The 16,745-nt window shown below is 33.4% G+C and overlaps 3 protein-coding genes across 5 annotated transcripts; all 3 read right to left on the bottom strand.

Annotated features, from left to right (window-relative positions):
• Positions 1–432: 432 nt before the first annotated feature.
• Positions 433–4,945, bottom strand: LOC146945461 (uncharacterized). Of its 3 annotated transcripts, none has more exons than XM_085743790.1 (2): positions 3,454–4,945; positions 433–701 (listed from the first exon to the last, which is right to left on the bottom strand). In XM_085743790.1, exon 1 carries the CDS (start codon positions 4,616–4,618, stop codon positions 3,470–3,472), a length of 1,149 nt encoding a protein of 382 aa, XP_085599916.1. In that variant the 5' UTR covers positions 4,619–4,945; the 3' UTR covers positions 433–701; positions 3,454–3,469. The 3 variants fall into 3 exon arrangements, with proteins under 3 accessions (XP_085599916.1, XP_085599915.1, XP_085599914.1); XM_085743789.1 differs by having other exon boundaries at positions 433–2,202; positions 3,454–4,944; XM_085743788.1 differs by lacking the exon at positions 433–701 and adding an exon at positions 2,236–2,495 and having other exon boundaries at positions 3,454–4,944.
• A 1,350-nt stretch (positions 4,946–6,295) lies between these two features.
• Positions 6,296–10,954, bottom strand: LOC146945460 (uncharacterized). The gene is made up of 3 exons (XM_085743786.1): positions 9,738–10,954; positions 8,399–8,441; positions 6,296–7,119 (listed from the first exon to the last, which is right to left on the bottom strand). Exons 1-3 carry the CDS (start codon positions 10,768–10,770, stop codon positions 7,113–7,115), a joined length of 1,083 nt encoding a protein of 360 aa, XP_085599912.1. The 5' UTR covers positions 10,771–10,954; the 3' UTR covers positions 6,296–7,112.
• A 566-nt stretch (positions 10,955–11,520) lies between these two features.
• LOC146945459 (uncharacterized) lies at positions 11,521–14,788 on the bottom strand. Its single transcript, XM_085743787.1, has 2 exons — positions 13,390–14,788; positions 11,521–12,382 (listed from the first exon to the last, which is right to left on the bottom strand). Exon 1 carries the CDS (start codon positions 14,551–14,553, stop codon positions 13,402–13,404), a length of 1,152 nt encoding a protein of 383 aa, XP_085599913.1. The 5' UTR covers positions 14,554–14,788; the 3' UTR covers positions 11,521–12,382; positions 13,390–13,401.
• Positions 14,789–16,745: the final 1,957 nt, after the last annotated feature.

The raw sequence follows: 16,745 nt of genomic DNA, 5'->3' as shown, positions 1-16,745 counted from the left end.
CGTACACTTCCTCCACATAGCAATAATATTTTTTGGAAAATACTAACAAGGGTTTGATTTCATTTGAAAGGGAAAATGGGGTTGATTTTATGATCCCCGGAAAATCTAAACGTGGTTGGATTATAATTTCGAGATTAAATCCAAAGAGTGTGTGGTTGTGCCCCTAAATATCGTGGTTTCTAGCAATTGGATCGCAAACATTACATAAGATTGATGTTTTAGGGGAATGGTAAATGAACATCTAATTGTGGTGAGGGATGAATAGCTCATTTGGTTGAGCTAAGAGATTAAATGAGTTAATGAATTTAAAGTCTAGGGTTCGAATACCGAAAAGAAAAAATACTAACATAACGGTTAACAAATTAACATTTGCCATTTAAAAAAAAAAAATTAATTGTGTGTAAACAAACTTTTTAACCTGACATTCTAATAACGTGGACACTCCAGGTATAACAATATTTATTGAACAAAATTAAAAGATGAGGGTACAACTTGGAGGACAAGGCCAAAACTCAAAGATAGTTACCAGAAATAAAGAGGGTATAGGGATAACAATAAAATCATATGCAACACCTATAATAAGGCAAAAACATTGTATTTCTACAGATATCCGCAAAAATAAAAAGAGGAACATGACTCCACCAACGATCACCAACATTAACAAGACTATAATTAGCTAACTTGTCCGTAGATTCCCTTCCCTAAAAATGTGAGAAAAATGAAAATGAATATTAGAGCAAAGATGTAAACAATTGACCCAAAAGCATGTTGATTATTGAAAAGGCGTAAAAACATGAAATTGTGTGATCCAAAGTACAAACAAATCATAACCCGTGTGCACCTAAAATGGTATGCACTGTCCTTCAACATTTAAAGGTCATACAGCCATTACTGGCAGTTATTCCGGCCACCGACAGAAGAAAGATGGTTTAGAGGAATTCACAGTATTTTGGAATATCCAATTATATTTGTTCAGTACAATATACAACCGATAACAATGATAAATTACAAACATAGTACATATAAATAGCTCAAAAAAATCAGCATTTCCAACAGCAACGGATAATAGTTTCAGGTATAAATGGGAAAATGTTTATTAACTCGACTGAGGATTTCACTTTCAAACTTAAAAAATATATGAATAAGATACTTTGAAATTAGCATGACAGTTAAACTAAACAAGGCACAGAAAGAAGATAATTCCATGTCAATAAAATGTAAGAAATCTAAATCAGCAGAAAGGATATGTTATACTCCCTCCGTCCCGGAATAACTGACCCATTTTCTAAAAAAAAGTGTCCCAAAATAACTGACCCATTTCAATTTTCAATACAACTTTCATCATTCTCAATACAATATAACACTAAATAATACTACTTTTATCATTCCCAATACAATATATTCCACTTTCCCCTTTATTTATACATTTTTCTTAATATGTGTGAAAAACAAAATTGTGTCAATTAAATTGGGACGGAGGTAGTAATGATTAAACACTTCTGGAAATGACCTTCCCAATACAGAAATCTGAATTCATTGGACCTTCTAATACAGAAATCTAATTTCAATACAATCAAATAGAAAGGCCCAAGGCTCATATATTTTAGAAAAGCCCAAACTATGTGATTGAATAAATCCTCCTCTAGCAGTTGCAGGTCGAGGACTCATTCCCCTTCGAACCCAGTTCATATTTTTCATAGAGAACCTATGATCAACAATTGAACTAGATCCATTTTGAATCATATTTAAGAGATAAGAAAGATTTGAAGACAAGAAAAACCAAAGACAGAGTGAGACTGTGAGAAGATATGGAAGTTGAAACTGGTTCTTTTTTTTTTGGTTACAAGAGATAAAAAAACAGAAAAAACAGAAAGCAAAAGAAGCAAAAACAAAAGAGACTAAGCTCTCAGGTACAAGGTCCCAGTAGCGTCGTCCTTCAAGCAAGAGCGGAGGTCATCGGGAGGCAGAGCATGAATCAAAAGATTGTCATCTGTGCTGGCTCCCAGTTTAGCAAAGTAATCGGCGCACCTGTTGCCCTCCCGGAGAGTGTGGTTGAGGGAGTAATTCACCGTCGAAAGCAAGTCTAGGATGTCTTGGATAAGAACAGCATGAATATGGAACTTAGAGAAGCTACCAGAAATAAGGTCAATAGATAGGAGAGAATCCGAGTAAATAGCCAAATCATATTATTTCAATCTCTCACTGCAGCATAAATAAATTTGTATAAAGTAGAGGTAAACCAAATCATAAGCTTTTAATCATCAAGAAAAGACAACTAGAAAGAGAAAAACTCAGGTGCAATTATACTGGATGTAGTTGGCATATATAATTTGTAAGGTTAAATATTTTTTTTTTCGAATTCTCTATGTATGAAAGATAAATCCTTGAGATTGTAAAAAAAATATTGTCCACCAACTACATAGATCACGAACTATCGCGATCAATCATGAATATCTCTTGTATCACGAGTAAATCATCAACCACCAACCATGAACCTAGAATCCAAAAGAAAGTATTAGGGAATAATCATGAATATATATATATATATATATATATATATATATATATATATATATATATAGCCCTTAGACATGTGAAGACCCATTGCCCTCAAGGATTTATTCGCCTAAAGACGAAAAAATCCGCCAGAAATCAACAAGCTCTTCTGAGCAAGAACTCGGGTAATAGAACTATGAGAATATACTTCATTGTTAATCCACATATAAAAATTGAATAAGATTATTTGCTTATGAAGGTTAAATATGTTTTACTTCCCTATAAAATTGGAACCTCCCATTTAGTCTATATTTAAAAGAAATGGAATTTTAGTCCTCAACATATTCATTGCTTGATACATTAGTCCATATTTGGAGGACTAATATGCATAAGTAATGAATGTGCGGAGGACTAAATTACCATCTTGCTTCACTAGTTTGTATCTGCACAAATGATACTTGTCTATGACTATGTATTAAAAAGGTCCACTGAGAAAGTAATTATATGGGAGAATCAAATGCCTGTGATTCTAATTTAATGACCATTCTTGATTCTGAAATCTGCTTATTGACTTTTTCATCAACAATTCTTGCATTGGAGCCAATGAAATTTGTAAAATTCTATCTGCTATCAGAAAATTTAGGAAAGAGTTTTCATGGAAGCTTAGTTGTAGCTTTACTTTGGGCATGTGTTTGAAAGCTAAGACAATGCAGTTTCAAATACACTGAAAGTGTTGTAGCTAGTGGAAAAGCAGTCACAAATCCCACATAACTACTTTTTCAGTGGACCTATTTTCTATATAGTCATAAACAATTATATACATTGACAACAAACCAACAATTATCCAAATATAAGCAGAGGAAACAAGTTAACTAAATTTGCTCCAATCACATTCTGTATTAAACATGTATTCAAATCAAATAAGGAATAAAAATAACATTATTAAGGGTAAAATACCTGAAAAATCCTATCATTACACGCAATTTTTGTTCGTGGTGTGTGCAAGATTGAGTTTTTCTTCATACAGCTTTAAAAGATAAGAAGCTGCATTCTCAAAACGTTTTATAAACATATCAAGAAACAACTTCTCAGGCATTAAGAATGGATAAATTAAGCTTGCATTCTTATTTCGCAAACCATTACTGAGAAGAAATTGCACGACAGTGGCTCTTGGAACAATCCTTTTTTCCAAACTTAACGACAAAATATCTGGTGTTTTGGCAATGTCCTTAGCATCCCAACCCAACTGATTGACCCAAAAGCTCATCACTAAATTAATTTTATCAATGGATGTTAACATACAATGAGGCTGCTTTTTAAATGCTTCAAGAACATCTTCATCCGACCAACCCCACTTCTTAAAGGCATCAACTTTCTCTTTCCACAAGGCTTTGGTTGTTGATGATTTGGCTATCAATGCTACTCCAAAAGTTGTTTTTGAAGGATTAAACCCCAAATCCCTTAATTCATCCACCACCTTCAAAATGTCACATGTGTGCAATGTCCTACGGTGTTCCCTAAGCAATCTAGAAATATTTGAGTCGGAAAGTCCATTCTCAAGCAACAATGCGATGTTATGTGCCACAAGATGGTCACTAAATAAAACAGGATTGCTAATTACACAAGCAATAGCGTCCTTGTGCGATTGCAAGAATCTATAAACCAATTCATAGATTGGAACGATACGATTCTTCAAGCTTACAGACAAGATCCTGGGGTTCTTACTCATAAAGTTAACCATGTCAGAGGTAGAAGCACCTTTGGAGAGAAAAAATTGAAACTTTGGCAACACCCTTTTAGAGGGGTCGCAGGAAAGTAGCCACGGTGCCTTGGGAATGATACGACGTAGTTGGGAGTTAGAGAAACCATGGTTTCTAAAGAAATCGAGAACAGAATCAGGGTTTTGGTCAGTCTTGAAACGGAGCTTGTAAGTGGAGCAAAGCTTAGAAGCAAATTGTGGGTCAAACCCAAAATTGTTGATGAGGTATGAAACTGCAAATGAGGTTGAATCTGAAGTGTTGGTGCAGAAATGAAGAGAAAAGGGTAATGGGGTTATTGGGTTTGGTGAGAAAGTAAAGGGTTTGAGATTGAAAATGGATCTATGGCGATGAATAATCAACATTTATGAATGATGAAACAGAAAATGGAGAATATGAAAAGGATGTTACCTCACTCTTTCTCGGTGGTGGATAGCGAAAATGGCGAGTTTGATGATTTCAATCGTCACGCCAAAATATTCGAGTGTAGCTGCACTGCACTCATCAACTTCACCTGCTGTTATATTCGAGTGTATAGTTTATGAAAAATTGCAACAAAAAAAAAAAAAATATTAAAAAGCCTCTTAATTAACTATGTTTGGATAATGGGTAATTATGATTTTGAAAATATATCGAAATCTCAAAATGGTCATTTATTAGTATTACACAATTATTCACCTTTTTTCCACCACTTCTTCATTTTTGATGTAAAACCTTAAATCCCCTAAAAAAAAATCTCCAAAACCCTAATCAAACCTTATTGTGTCATTTTTCAACTTAATATGCTCAAATCCATCACATTTCAGACGTTTCCAACTACTACACCTGATGTTAGTAGACAATTACTCACATCTTTAGTGTTAGATTTACGTTTTTCTTTGTTTTTTCTTGAGTGTTGATTTTGTTCATATTTTAGCATCCAAAATATTTGGTTCACCATTTCTATTTCTAAAATCCAAATTTTGTTCAGAGATTGCAAATGGCTACTTTGTCTATGATTTTGTCATTGTTTCATATATGATTGCATATGTCGGTCGAGTTAAAGGTAACACGATATCCATGACTGCCTCTGCTAGGTAGGAGTACACGATGAAGCACAAAGTTGAGAGAGGCAAATCCTCTCATGAGCCACAACCTGAGTTAGCCCCTGAACTTGAGTTTGTGTATGATCCACAACCCAAGTAGAGCATGAGACACTGTCACAACCTCAGGAGTCATATACAGTGGCTCGTCCGACATGTCCATTGTTTCATTGTATGCAGACCACACGGCCAAATGCACATGGAAGGGAAAGATAAGAATCTCTCGCCTTAGTTATTCCAATTGATTTTCTTATTTATATTGCTTCTATTTTACTCTATTTTTTTTTTCCACTTCCATGACGATTTGAAAATGTGTCAACAGGAAGAAAATCCTAAAGCTAAATACTCCAAAAGAGGAGTAGTTCATCTCAATGAAGGAATAAATGAATAGTCCACTTCTACAAATTAATTATCAAAAATTATTTCACTTCTATAAATTAAAATTTAAAATGGAGTAAAGGCTTTGAAAACTGAAATAGTTGTTACCTTCCTCTTTCTAGGTGGTGGATGGCGAAAATGGTGAGTGAGTTTGAAAATTATCAACAAAAAAAAAAAAGATTTCTAAGAAGTTTATCTCCAAATTGGAGGCTAGGAGACATTGAAGAGGCCTAAAAGGAAATGATCTCATTGTTTAGCCAAACATGGGTTATGACTTGAAGGGGGGCATGATTCGAGGCAGTTAGCAAAAACGAAGGTCGTCTAATCTTTATTCAACAATCCATATTCAAGCTCAATATTTTGAATCGTACAAGAAAATATTAAAATTGCATATTCTCTAAACCTCATGTATCTCTTTCTCCATTATTAGTTCTTTTTGCTTCAAAGTTATCAATTTTTACTCTTTAGTTGCATACTCATCTTCTCTGATACTCATATTATCCAATACTCGTCTTCTCCAGTTTCCTATTTCTTTTCTTGAATAATCCAAGACAATTTTATTAAAAAAGAAACACCGCAAAGTAAAAAAAAAAAACTTACATGGTGCCAATAATTACAAGCAAAGAGAACAGGGTTTGTGACTTGTGGAACACACCATATCACACCACAAAAATAAATGCAACCACAAACTAAGGTAATGATGAAAATACATGTCAAAATTCCCTACCTTATCAAACACCAAGCCCCCTATTACAAAAGTAAATCACCATCCAACTTAATTGAGAGACTACTTAGCTTATTCTCAAAATCAAAACTGGAGATAAAGTTCGCCAGCTTGCCTCTTCAATATACAAAAGCTGAAAAATATAAACCAACACCAGATCTTTCCACCAACACCAACATTAAATCATTGGTTGCCAAATCTTCCCTAAATTACATGTGAAACAGAACAATAAAAGAAGACCAATAACATTTTCAGTGCAAACAATTAGCAGCAGCGAAGCCTCCCTATAAGATTCCAACTATTACAGAATTAGTCCATCTATAAGCCCTGTGAAATACTGTCTGTCACATCAAACCAAGACAATCCCTTGGATTTGAACATCATTGAGATGTATTATTATAGTTCACGCAATGCAATTCAATTTAAAATTCAACTAATTCCATGATAACACCTTCACCTCCTCAGCCACATTATCTACACCCACTTCTTAATTTGTTGCTAAAAATTTTGCCATCTTTTGCTTTTCAAATGCTACAAACACAAGTGAACCAAATCGCCAAAACTTGCATTGGAAAAGATCTACCACTGTCAAGCAACCGGGTAAACTGATCTAACTGAGATAAGCATTCCTTATGCAAATCAGTAGAAATTCCAATCCAGTTGCAAATTGCACACCTAATATCTGCGAAAACCCCGATCTCTCAAAGAAAATGTATCGCCTACTCTTGACCACCACACTGCAACCAACCTTCCCAATCACTCCTCTCCTGAATAAGTCATCTTTTATAGTATTTCTATTATCGATCAAACTCCGCACAAACAGAAAGAATTTTGAAAGGATTGATTTATGATGTGCCCTCAAACAAATTGGATTAGACAAGCTTGCTATTTCGAACATTAGTACTTTATAAGCTTCTTTCACTGTATAAATATTTGACATTATTTCCCTCCATTCCCATTTGTATTCCTCTAGTTATTTTAACTCCATCGTTTCAAGACTTTCTTCAAGTCGATCAAAGATTATCTTTCTTCCTGATTTAAATCCATAGTCTACTCAAGGTCTAACACACACACACCACCCTCCACCATTATAACCATATCATACATTTCTATAATAGCATATCACATTTTTGTAAGCATATCAAAGCATAAGCTATAATTTACAATTTATGTACATTTTTTAGAGTATTGAAACATCATATTCATATGTACCTGAGTTTAACAACTTGATTAAAGCATGTGAGTATCGAAACCATATATATCACAAACATATCATTCAAACACATAAAGTTCAAATAAGGCCTAAAAATCATATATGCTAAAGGTGAAAATATGTTAGACCGACCAACAGGGACTTACGACCTAACCTACATCAGGCACATAACAGACTTCACTTTTTCTTTAAAACAGACAAGACTAAAGATTATTTTTATCTGTTAAGGATATCATTCATTTGAATAAAGCTGAAATGAGACCTTGAAAAAACATATCTGCTAAGCATCATCAAATATAACTCATCAAGCAAAAAGAAAAAGAAAAACATGATAAAATTTAAATGAAGTTTTCAAGAAGTGATAAGAGGTGGAGGGCAAGGGTTCTCAATTGTGTCTGTTCAACACGTCAGAAGTAAACCCTTCAACTTTTGATGCGTTAAACTGGAATTAAACCGTGTTTGAAAGAAATTTCAGAAGCACATGTTAAATTCCTTGCAACTCAAAAGGGAAAATCAGCAAGTACTCAACATTCCAACTAACTCATACGTATAAAAGTAGTAAGCAAATGGAGAAAGTACATCTAAGAGGTGGATGAGATATTCTCTTAAATGGAAAAATAAACAACGAGCCCAAGTGGCTCAAAAAGACAACCAAATTTTATATTAGCAATAGAAACTACACAAAATCTTCCCTATAAACAACAACGAGTAGAGAATCAAACAAAAATTATTCAGAAGAATTACTTACATATGTAAAGCATGATGAGTGTTTCTCATGAAATTGTGTGAACCTGCAATGAGTTTATACTGATAGTTGTAGTAAGATATAAGAAAGAAAAATTCAACAAATTAAACAACTCACTAACTCAGTCACGCTAAGTTAAGTCCTATTTTCCTTAAATCAAATGAAACATATCAATTCTTATTTTCTTTATTGTTCTGTATCCTTTTTTGTTAAAAGCACTCCACACATCTTAATTGCAACATCTCAAAAACAATTTTGTTGCATAGAAGGATCAATATTTCCTTCATATTGCTCCAATAAAGTAAAAAACTCCTTCCATTATAGGTGAAATTCTTTTCACAGTGAATCAAATGTAAGAACATAAACGCCAAAAATTAGTAAGAGAAGTCCAGAGGTTGAATCCCCATTGCATGCATCACGAAATTACTATACAAGGTTATAACATCCAGAAGAAGTCAAGGGAAACATACCCGACAAGAAGCCGTGCAAGCGACTGTTTAACACAATGTACTCGCCTAAAATACTGAACATGGACAAAATGCCAACGATAGTTTATAAAGAAAACAAACTCTGATATGTAATCATGACTCAACTAAATTCATATCAATTGTCCTACAGGTAAAATTAACAAGAAAGATGATAATATAAAAAAATTAAGTGTCATGTAAGACCTTGCCTGATTGCGGCATAATGCTAACTGACAAGTATTTTATATAATTGTGGTCCACAAATCAGAAACCAGAAGTGCAACTACAATATTAATGTATTAGAGGTCTTCATAATTGCACAGCTACCATTATTGCTGCATTTGTCCATGATCAAACTACAACTAGTAATCATTTTAAACCCAACAACATACTGTATTCTGGTATAGCTGAACTTATTCAATATATTGTTAGACTAAACAAACATGAAAGGAGAAATGACACTCCAGAAAGAAGTATTCCATGCCCATAAATGCTAGAAAATCAATTTTTTTACATGTAGTACTGGAAAATTATTTGATGTTATTAAGACTGATAAACAATAAGATTTTAAAGAAATAATGATCAATACAAATCCAACATTTGTCAAACTATACAAAGCTAAATTAGATCCAATCACAGTCTGTCTGTACCAAACAAATTTCAAATAGAACATGAAACAAGAATAACATATTAAGTCTAAAAGACCTAAAAACCTAATCATGACAATCATGTCTTGTCCCTGGTGTATGCAAGCTTGAGTTTTTCCTGATACAACTTTATAAGATAAGAAGACTCATTCTTAAAACGTTTTATAAACATATCAAGAAACAACTTCTCAGACCTTAAGAATGGATAAATTAAGCTTGAATTCTTACTTCGCAAACCATTATTGAGAAGAAATTGCACAACAGTGGCTCGTGGAATGATCCTTTTTTCCAAACTTAATGACAAAATATCAGGTGTTTTGGCAATGGCCATAGCATCCCAACCCAACTGATTGACCCAAAAGCTCATCACTAAATTAATTTTATCTATGGATGTTATCATACAGTGAGGCTGCTTTCTAAATGCTTGAAGAACATCTTCATTCGACCAACCCCATTTCTTAAAGGCATCAACTTTCTCATTCCACAAGGTTTTGGTTGTTGATGATTTTGCTATCAATGCTACTCCAAAAGTTGTTTTAGAATGATTAAACCCCAAATCCTTTAATTCCTTCACCAACTTGAGCATGTCTCGTGTCTTGAATGCCCGAGTATGTTCCCTAAGCAATCTTTTAATGTTTGAGTGGGACACTCCATTCTCAATCAGCATTGTGATGTTATTATGCACAGTACGATCACAAAGTAAATTTGTATTGTAATTCAACAATGCCAAAATTTCCTTGTCAGATTGCAAGAATCTGTACACCAATTCATAGGTTGGGACTATTTGATTCTTGAGGCTTACAGACAAGACGCCAGGGTTCTTACACACAAGGTTAACAATGTCAGAAGTAGAAGCGCCTTTGGAGAGAAAAAATTGAAACTTTGGTAACACCCTTTTGGTGGGGTCGCAGGGAAGTAGCCATGGTGCCTTGGGAATGATACGACGTAGTTGGGAGTTAGAGAAACCATGGTTTCTAAAGAAATTGAGAACTGAATCAGGGTTTTGGTGAGTCTTGAAACGGAGCTTGTAACTGGAGCAAAGTTTGGAAGCAGATTGTGGGTCGAGCCCAAAATTGTGAATGAGGTATGAGACAGCAAAAGAGGTTGAATCAGAAGCGTTGGTGCAGAAATGGAGAGAAAAGAGAAATGGGTAATGTTGGAAAAGAGGGTTAGGGTTTAGGGATTGCGATTTTTGGGGGTAAGTTAATCCCTTGAGATAGATTAAGGTTCTGTGGCGCCATGTATTGTTGAACTTGAACATGATGATTAATCAATGAAGTGAAAATAAATGGATTGAAATATGAAAGATTGAAAGGGATATTGAAGATGAATGAATAGAATCAAGGAATTTTTGTTACCTTGAATCAGAAAAATAGCGACTTCATGGCAAGGTGGCTTCACGGCTGTGGTGCGACGGAACTGCGGAGTGATGTTTTTGTGTGTTTGCCACACGAAATGCAAAATGGAGACATTAATTCGTTAATTGTTGTGGGACCCAAATGTTTTTGTTTTTTTTTTTTTGGGTGAGGGACCCAAATGAATGTTAAGAGTTATCATAAGTTTTTTTTATTAACCATCCGGTTCACGGAGGAAGACAAAAAAAAAAGTCCCCCTTAACCATCTAATTCATGAGTATCAGAAAGAGTTTTCAAAGAGAATGTTGCTAACATTATTCTTTATTTTTTTTTTATTTTTTTTTTACAAAAGCATTACTCTTTGTTTTAAATATGAATTCTTTACCCAATGTAATATTTGCACATCATATCAAAATCTAAAATCACCTCTCAAAAAATAAAAAATTTAATTTAAAATTTTGAAGCATCAATATCAATATGTATGAATGTTCTCAACGTAAAAAAAATATGTATGAGCGCTCACATATATAGGGTGTTTATTTTAAGATTGAGAAAGTTCACATATTTTAGTTTTAGATAAAACAGAGACTCGACAAAGAATCTCATTCATTTTGTTTGAACTTAAAAAATAAATTTAAATCTAAAAATCAAACAAGTTTCTAAACATTTTGATGTAACTTGTGATTAACACGTTATTTGTAATTGAATACAGCTTCTGTTTTACACTATGCTGGTTTGGACTTCAATTGGTATGGATGCACTTCCTCAGGTCGGACACAACATAATTGGTAGCTCTCTCCCCAATCTTGTTCTTTTTGTGAACTTAGTGAAAAATAGAACATCTAGACTGCTGCAGTGCAGTAGACAGAGAAATTTGCACTTCAAATCTTTGAAACATCTGATGAATCTTTTAAACTTTTGGCCGTTTTGAAGCAGACACGACAATTTATTTACATTCAATCAGATACAAAAATCCGTGAACTCTACCAGGCGGCACAAGCATGTCATAATAAAAATTCATAGTTGTTCACTTCTAAGCCATTTAGAACTCATCATTCAACTTCAAAATGAAAGTAGACGACGACGATGGTGGTGATGATGATGATACTCTTTCGGCAGAATGTCAAACAAACAGCAGCCTTGGTCTGTAAAAAGAATACACTACTCCTCTTCACATACAGAGTAAAAATGTGATATAACCCAGTAGCTGCGAAAATTTCTTTCAAGGAATCACAATACAATTCTTTATTTTTTATAACAGGATAATATATCTAAGAGGCTCCTAAACGGAAAAGAGAAAAAGTACATCTAAGAGGTGGATAAGATATTCTTCTAAATGGAAAGATGAAACAAAACAATGAACCTTATTGGTTCAAGACATCTCATTGTACATCAGTAACAGAAGCTACATAAAATCTTCCCTTGGAACATCGATGTTAATAGAACCAAAGGAAAAGTATTTAGAAATCAATAGAATTACTTCTAAATCATAAGCGTTCCTGAGGAAATTGTGTCAACCTGCAATAATGAGTTCATATGTTTTAGTGCCATTTGGAATAGTACGAAACATACAAAATATAAGTACAGCAAATCAAATAACTTTGTCGAGGTCTTTAAAATAATTTCAAATCTTATTTGCCCATAAATCAAATGAAACATATCGATTATTTATTTCTTTATTTCTCCTTATCGTAACCAATTAAAAGTGTTTCTCAAATCTTAAAAATTATTCTGTTGCACACAGGATCCATTTTTCTTTATATTGTTTGCATCTAAAGGCCACACATAGTAAGAGATCAAAGGATTAAATAACAATTAACTCCAGGAAAAATTCTTCCAGGTTATTCGTGTGTCCAGCTGGAACAAGTTGTTCAAGCAATTCCACTGTTCAGTACATAATATAGTCATATAAAATACAAAACACGGAAAAAGTGTCATTAGCATTTAATTAAATACCTATGACCTAAAATAATTTAAACCTGACTCCATGTCCATATCAGTTGACCCAGGGGTAAAGATCAGAAGCAGCAACCATATTGTGACAAAATCAAACGCTGCGTAACCAAAGACTATGCCATAATGCTAACTGCAAAGTGTTTTAAATCATTGCAGTCCACAACCTTGCTGACTTAATACGGAGCTTTAGTAGCTCTTGAGTCTTGACATTACACAACTATCATAGTTACGAATTACGAGTGCATTTGTCCACAATTATTTTCCCTTTCGGTTACTACTCCTTGAAACCGTTTTGAATCAGGATTTTATGCAATTTATTATTAGACTAGACAAACATCGAGAGAGAAATGACATTACCAGAAAAAAAGTATCCATTCCCATAAGTGCAAGACAAATTCAACTATTACATCAGGATTTTAACAAAGAAATATCAATCAAAACAAAACTAACATTCGTGCAAGTAGGAAATGAAACAATTAAACTAAACTATATCAAACTAGCTCCAATCAAGTTCTAAATAAGTATTCATATCGAATAAGGATCATGATGACAGATAAAGGGTAAAGTACCTGAGAATTCAATCATATCATGCCAGTTTTTTCCTTGGTTTGTGCAAGATTCAATTTTTCTTCATAAAGCTTTAATAGGTAAGAAGACTCCTCCTTAAACCGATTTATATACATGTCATAGAATGTCTCATCAGTGACTATAAACGGAGAAGTTAAACTTGCTTCCTTTTTATGCAAACCTCTCTTCAGAAGATATTCCACAACTGAGGCTCTTGGTATGATCCTTCGCTCCAGACTGGCCCCCAAAACCCTTGGTGTTTTAGCAATGGCCATAGCATCCCAACCCAACTGATTGACCCAAAAGCTCATCACTGAGTTTATTTTATCAATGGATGTTAACATACACTGAGGTTGCTTTTTAAATGCTTCAAGAACATCTTCATCAGACCAGCCCCATTTCTTAAAGGTATCAACTTTTTCATTCCATCGGGTTTCGGATAAATATGTTTTGGCAATCAATGCTACTGAGAAAATTGATTGTGAAGGATGAAACCCTAAATCCTTTAACTCCTTCACCAACTCAGGCAAGTTGCCTGTCATGAAAAACTTAATATTGCCCCGAAGCAATCTTGCAATATTTATGTCTGTCACTCCACTCTGAATCAACAATTTGATGTTATGTTCCACGCTACTTCTTCCAAATAAAGTTGGATTGCAATTCAACAAAGCAAGAATGTGTTTATCAGATTGCAAGTATTTATAAACCAATTCATAGGTTGGGACTATTTTCTTGTCCAAACTTGCAGTAAGGAACATAGGGTTCTTAGTGACAAGGTTAACAATGTCAGAGTTAGAAGCACCTTTGGAGAGTAAAAATTGAAACTTTGGCAACACCCTTTTGGAGGGATCGCAGGAAAGCAAGCGTGGTTCCTTTGCAATGACAGCGCGTATTTGGGAATCAGAGAAACCATGGTTTCTAAAGAAGTTGAGAACTGAATCAGGTTTTCGGGCAGTCTTGAAATGAACATTGTAAGTGGAGGAAAGTTTTGAAGCAAATTGTGGGGAGAATCCAAAATTGTGAATGAGGTATGACACTGCAAAAGAGGTTGAATCTGAATTGTTGGTGGAGAAATAGTGAGAAAAGGGTAATGGAGTTTTTGGGTTTGGTGAGAAAGTTAAGGTCTTGAGATAGAGAAGGGTTGAACGGAGATGAGTGTTAAACATTTGAAAAACAGTGATGGTTTTTGGGTTTGAAGGAATGATTAAGAAATTGAAAAAGGCATAAACAGAGAAATGGGGTTTCGATTTACCTTGTTGTAGTAGAAGAGCACAAAGGAGAGTGGTTGAAATCAAATGCTGTTAAGGTAGTTGGGATTTCTGAAAAAGTTAATTTCGTCGTGGATTGATAGAATTGATGATACTTTGTGGTGACAAACACCACCACTCTGGGTTCCGCGATGCGGAGGATGGAGGCTGAGGAAGGTTAAATTAGGAAATAAGCACAAACAAAAAACATTAAACCCTCGTCCTTCAAAAAAAAAACATTAAACCCAAAAAATTAAATGTTTTTTATAGTCAAAAGTAATTATTGATCAAGGAAAATTTTATGGTGAAGTTTTTTTGGGGAAGTCATCACTATAACATCAAAAATGTAATGAGTAACACCCCATTATTTGTACAATGACATCAAAAGTTCAGTCATCATAGTATCATCAATTCATCAGATTAACAAGACTACACTTAATCTAATTTTATCCTACCTTGTTATAAGCGTAACACCCCACAAAGTGTAACACTTAAGACTATCACATACTATCATCAACTATGTTTGCATGTTAAAGATTCCAACGATAAAATAGTACCCGTAAGTCCAAGATGTTGCAAGCATTACTAAAAGTCAGTTTCCTGACTACACCGTAGAAGCTCCCATTGATTAATTGTGTAAAAAAAAGTATACTTATATTGCATATGAATTAAATTCTATTTCAAATGTTTTTTTTACGTTTTAATCCTGGACTTCCCTCCAAAATCCAAATAACATTTTTTTTGAAGGGAATGCTCCAAATAACATGTTTTACGGCTTTGATTCTCTTCCAAATTCATACACCGTCACTATTATAAGCAAAGTTTATTATTCTAAGTTATTCAATAAGTTATATATGTTGTTTATATTAAAGATCATATAAATCATTTATTAAATGAATCTAAAATGTTAATTTTTGTTTATAATAGGGACCAAATGATAATTATCTAGTATCTACTCCCTCGATCCTTTCTATAAGAGAAAGTTTTGTCAATAAAAGTTGATGCATCTAGTTTAAAATTCAATCCAAGTACATTAACTTTTATGAACTCGACTTTCTCTCATAAATAGAATGGGATGAAATATCTTTAATGTTACAATGTGTTTTTTAACCCTTGAGGACTAAATTATCGTTTTCTTTATTAATTTTTTTAGATTAAATATGTTTTTGGTGCATATTAATATATCAACTTTTCGTTTTAATTCCTCTAAACACTTTCTTGAACTTTCAGTTCTTATAAAATTTTCAATCGCTACTTTTGGTCCTTATTTTTAAGACAAATCATATGTAGCCTTTGTATTTTTCAATGAAATTGTGTAGAATATTGTAAAAATATCTTAAAAAATTAGTGTTTTTTTTTTAACAAAACATGAATTAAATATGAATTTTTAACGGAAAAATATAAAAATGTATATTTAAGATATGTAAATACTTAAGATATGTAAATACTTTGGCCCAGATTAGTCCCTCAACAAATTGGGTTAAATTAGTCCCTTGAACTAAGACTATTACTCCAGTTTTAAGAAAATACATCTCTGGAGATAAAATCTAATCAGATTTTGCTCATAGAAAATATCGATTTTGAGTTTCATTCAGTCGAGTAATCTGAGGGGTTTATTGAACAACCAAATAATATTAATATATGTCAGGCGATATCAACACTCTTTTTATAACACTCACTTTTACACTCATTTTTCGTAAAGCATATATTAGATTTGTCCCAATATATAAGAGAATTTTGTCAAAATCATGGGAATTAAGAAATTGTTGATATTTGTATTAAAGTTGTTTGTAATCAATATTGTGTTTACAATTTTATCCTTTTAGAGAGAAAGTTAGTTTATGTTTTCAACATGCTATTTAATGCTGATTGAAGAAAAAATGTATAATAAATAGAGGTACATAAGTAAAGAAATAAGGAAAATGTCAACGAGTACTCCCTAGACACTCTTTAAAGACTATATGTAATAACTAGTTTGGACACCCGTGCCAAGCACGGGCTAAAATTGTGTTATACTCAAGATGGAAAATATTGTGATTTATCAAGTGTTACTTAAAAGCTCAACATTGGATAAAATAGTGGAAGTGGAACCAAAATTAAGTGAAAAAAAA

The sequence above is a fragment of the Medicago sativa genome, chromosome 2, assembly GCF_051527215.1.
Source record: "Medicago sativa cultivar Bolivia chromosome 2, Bolivia_mono, whole genome shotgun sequence".
NCBI classification, from domain to species: domain Eukaryota; kingdom Viridiplantae; phylum Streptophyta; class Magnoliopsida; order Fabales; family Fabaceae; genus Medicago; species Medicago sativa.
The sequence above is the reverse complement of the archived record's forward strand: the minus strand, read 5'-3'. Positions and strand labels throughout refer to the sequence as shown.